General features: G+C 36.2%; 1 protein-coding gene across 1 annotated transcript in view; it reads left to right on the top strand.

The window, feature by feature from the left end:
* The first annotated feature begins 1,548 nt into the window (after positions 1 to 1,548).
* The window catches only part of LOC117953065, a 6,093-nt gene continuing 2,209 nt past the window's right edge, over positions 1,549 to 5,432 (top strand). The window contains exon 1 of the mRNA XM_034885780.1: positions 1,549 to 1,692. Coding sequence (XP_034741671.1) covers positions 1,549 to 1,692 — 144 coding nt within the window. The remainder of the gene's footprint in view (positions 1,693 to 5,432) is intronic.

Below are 5,432 nucleotides of genomic sequence, written 5' to 3'. Positions count from 1 at the left end.
CTGGTGATGACACCAGCTGCTGGAGGACAGGGTTTACATGATGAAAAGAGGGGGTTCTGGTGATGACACCAGCTGCTGAGTTCTGAAGAACTTGAAGTTTATGGAGGGATTTTTGAGGGAGGCCAAAAAAAAGAAGGAGCTCCAATAGTGAAGGCGGGAGGTGACGAGGCTGTGGATAAGGATGGAAGCAGTGTGAGGGGTAAGAGAGGGACGGAGGCGGTTAATGTTGCGTAGGTGGAAGTATGCAGACCGGCAGATATTATTTATGTGTGACTGAAGGGAGAGGGAGAAGTTGAGGATGACGCCCAGCCTTTTGACCTGAGGGGAAGGGGAGACCAAGGAGTGGAACTATTGATTTTGGATAGGGTGGATTTGGTGGCTACGATGAGGAGTTCGGTTTTATCAATGTTTAGTAGGAAGTTTGAGGTGAACCAGTTTTAATTTCAAGTAGGCAGTTAGTAAGGGACAAGTTGTCTGCGTAACAATGAAAATGAAGGTTGAATTTACGGAAGATATTGCCAAGGGGAAGTAGGTGATGAAAAGGATGGGGCCAAGAACTGAACCTTGAGGGACGCCAGTAGTAACGGGGGGGGGATGTGAAAGATTTGAGTTGAATAGAATGAGTGCGGTTGGAAAGATATGAGCAGAACCAGTCAAGAGGCGTGTGAGAGATGCTGAGAGAAGATAGTCTACTTAGGAGAACGGAGTGAGAAATGGTATCGAAGGCCGCACTGAGATCGAGGAGGATGAGAATGGAGATGAGTCCGGAATCAGCAGCTGTGAGGAGATCATTGGTGATTTTTATTAGGGCAGATTCAGTACTATGGGAGGGGCAAAACCAGACTGGAAAGGTTCGTAAAGACTGTTAAGGGTAAGAAAAGCATGGAGTTGAACATTGCTATTATTTCAAGTATTTTAGAAATAAAGGGAAGATTTGAGATAGGACGAAGATTATTATAGTTGGTTGGATCTGAGCCAGGTTTTTTCAGAATCGGTGAGACGGATGCTGTTTTGAAAAGTGAGGGGACAATAACAGAGGAGAGAGAGGTATGAATAATGGTAGTTATGAAGGAAAGGAGGGAACTGAGACAGGTTTTGACCAGAGCTGTGGGGAGGGGGTCAAGAGAACAGGTTGAGGACTTGGATTTACGGATGAAATCAGAAATTTCGGAGGGGGTGGGCAGTAGAAAGCAGCAAAATGACTGGCTATTGGGGAGGGGCAAAGGTGGAGGGGAAGGCAAGGGGGTCAAATGTAACTGCTGGTGAATGGAGTTGACTTTTTCATTAAAAAAGACAACCAGTGAATTACAAGTCTCAACTGAGTACATGTGAGAAGGCAGAGAATCAGGGGGGTTAAAAGCTTTATGGATCATTGAGAACAGAGACCTGGAGTTCCCTTCGTTGGAGCAGATGAGGTCAGAATAGTAGTTTGATTTAGTTAAGGCTATTGAGTGTGAGTAATGAAGAAGAGGAGATTTATACATTTCTATGTGAATGGAGAGACCAGTTTTTTTATAGAGGCGTTCAAGTTGGCGACCCTTGGCTGTCATGAGGCGGAGCTCAGGTAAAAACCGAGGGGCAGAGCTGGAAAAGGACACAGATCGGGTTTTGAGAGTGGGCAAGGAAGTTGAGATTATTGCAAAGTCGAGAGTTATAATGGGTGACAAGGTGGTCTGGAGAGGAAAAATCAATGTGGGAGGATTGGATGTCTGTATTTATGTTTTTAATATTATTTAATATTACAAAAAGAAATCTGGCGGACTGGTTTTATTACAGAGAGAGACAGAGAGATATTGAAGGACAAAAGAAAATGATCCAAAATGTGAACATCATCAGCAGAACAGTTGGAGGGGATTAAGCCAGAGCAGCAGATTAAATCCAGTGAATGACCTTTTATGTGTGTGGGGAAATCAACATACTGATGGAATCCAGAACTGTCTAGACAGGAGGTAAAGTCTCTGGTGAGTGGGAGGTTTGTATTGTCCATATGAATATTAAAATCACATAGGAGGATGACATTAGGAGAGAGTAGAGAGGTGGGTAAGTAGTATGGAGAATTTGTTTAAAAAGTTGCTGTGTGGCTTGGGGGGGGGTGGTGGACTGTGCCAATAACTATGGGAGTGGGACCGGGCAATTTAAAAACCAAGCATTCCATAGAGTAGAAAACTGGAGTGGAAACTGGCAACAACTTCCATCCGATGACAGCCAACCAATCGTTGGTGACCAGGTGGAGCGAGAGAGATAATATCACCACAGCATTAAATTATTTCATCCCAGACACAAATTAGTCATTTTCTAAATTTCTGATCTTCTGAATAACAACAGGAAATTGAAAAAACAGATATTTAAGATTTTTTAAATGGATGGTGGAAAAAATAATAATTCAAAATTGATATTTTAACCAATTTTGGTCTGTTTGTGCCTAGAAATTGAATATGATATGATATGCCATGTATGAATATGATATGATATATATGAATATGATATGATATGACATATTTGAAAATGATATGATATGACATATTTGAATATGATATGATATAACATATATGAATATGATATGACATACATACATATGTCCCATACGTCCTGCTACGTCCAGCTACGTCCTGCTACGTCCTGCTACGTCCTGCTACATCCTGCTACGTCCAGCTACGTCCTGCTACGTCCTGCTACGTCCTGCTACATCCTGCTACGTCCTGCTACGTCCAGCTACATCCTGCTACGTCCTGCTACATCCTGCTACGTCCTGCTACGTCCTGCTACATCCTGCTACATCCTGCTACGTCCAGCTACGTCCTGCTACGTCCTGCTACATCCTGCTACGTCCTGCTACATCCTGCTACGTCCTGCTACATCCTGCTACGTCCTGCTACATCCTGCTACATCCTGCTACGTCCAGCTACGTCCTGCTACATCCTGCTACGTCCAGCTACGTCCTGCTACATCCTGCTACATCCTGCTACATCCTGCTACGTCCTGCTACGTCCTGCTACATCCTGCATATGAATATGATATGCTATGACACATATGAATAAGATATGACATATATGAATATGGTATGATATATATGAATATGATATGATATATATGAATATGATATGCTATGACACATATGGATATGATATGATATGACGTATATGAATATGATATGACATATATGAATAAGATATGACATATATGAATATGATATGATATGACATATATGAATATGATATGATGTGACATATATGAATATGATATGACATATATGAATATTATATGATATATATGAATATGATTTGAAATATATGAATATGATATGACATATATGAATATGATATGATATGACATATATGGATTGATATGACATATATGAATATGATATGATATATATGAATATGATATGCTATGATACATATGAATATGATATGATATGACATATATGAATATGATATGACAAGAATATGATATGACATATACAAATTTGATATGGTATGACATATGAATACGATATGACATATATGAATATGATATGATGTGACATATATGAATATGATATGACATATATGAATATTATATGATATGACATATGAATATATGACATATGAATATTATATGATATGACATATGGATATGATATGACATATTAATATGATATGACATATATGAATATTATATGATATGACATGAATATGATATGACATATATGAATATGGTATGACATATATGGATATGATACGATATTACATATATGAATATGATATAACATACAAATATGATATGATATGATATATATGAATATTATGTGATATATATGAATATGAAATGACATATATGAATATGATATGATATACATGAATATGATATGATATGATATATATGAATATGATATGACATATATGGATATGATATGATATATATGAATATGATATGATATGACATATATGAATATGATATGACATGAAATATTTGAATATGATATGATATACATGAATATGATATGATATGATATATATGAATATGATATGACATATATGAATATGATATGATATATATGAATATGTTATGATATGACATATATGAATATGATATGACATGACATATATGAATATGATATGATATACATGAATATGATATGATATATATGAATATGATATGACATATGAATATGATATGATATATATGAATATGATATGATATGACATATATGAATAGGATATGATATGACATTTATTAATATGATATGATATATATGAATATGATATGACATATATGAATATGATATGATATGACATATATGAATATGATATGACATATATGAATATGATATGATATGATATATATGAATATGATATGACATATATGAATATGATATGATATGACATATATGAATACGGTATGATATATATGAATATGATATGATATATGAATATGATATGACATATATGAATATGATATGACATATATGAATATGATATGATATGATATATATGAATATGATATGATATATATGAATATGATATGACATATATGAATATGATATGATATGATATATATGAATATGATATGACATATATGAATATGATTTGATATGATATATATGAATATGATATGCTATGACACATATGAATATGATATGATATAACATATATAAATAAATATATATAAAAAAAAGAATATGGTAAGCGTTCCACAGACCTCCGTCTTTAACCAACCTGACTCCGCAGTAATGAAACAAGCTCTCTAGGAATGTTTTCCTCAAATGTTCACTGAAAACATTTAACACATGTAAATATTAGTGGACAGAGAATCCTCATCTTGACATCATGGTGGAGCTTCAGCATCTAAACCAAATGCATTGTGGGTCAGCCAGTGAATGAGCTGAGCTCTGATTGGCTGAGTCCTCAGTAATCAGGACTACACACTCATTCAGGATGACTACTAACCTCTTGGTCTGTTTCTTTGGCTTTCTTCGGTGTTGTTTCATCAGATGATGACGTATCCATTCCTTGATTGATAGATCTACCTGGAACAGGTGTGATGATGACTTATAGAGAAGAACTGTTTTTATCAAGAAAATACATATGTCTTGCACTCGTCACAAGAGGTCTGACGAGATCGTGTCACTTGTCTTCTTTATAGAATACAACACACTCACACAAACACAGGTGCGCGCACACACACACACACACTCACACACACACACACACACACACAAACACCGCACACACACACACACACACACACTAGGTCTGTAACAATGTGGAAAATAAAACCAAATTGCGACACTCAGCTCCACAAAGCTTTGTTGCGGGGGGAAAGTACAGTATACAGTGTCCCCAGGCTGTAATGATAAGGTTGGTTGCTAGAATAAAGAAGATAATAAAACAAAGACGGTTAGCTCCATGGTATAACACTGAAACTCGCAAATTAAAGCAAATATCGCGGAA

The sequence above is a fragment of the Etheostoma cragini genome, chromosome 11 (assembly GCF_013103735.1).
Source record: "Etheostoma cragini isolate CJK2018 chromosome 11, CSU_Ecrag_1.0, whole genome shotgun sequence".
Taxonomy (NCBI): domain Eukaryota; kingdom Metazoa; phylum Chordata; class Actinopteri; order Perciformes; family Percidae; genus Etheostoma; species Etheostoma cragini.
Note: the sequence above shows the minus strand (reverse complement) of the source record. Positions and strands in the feature narration are given on the sequence as shown.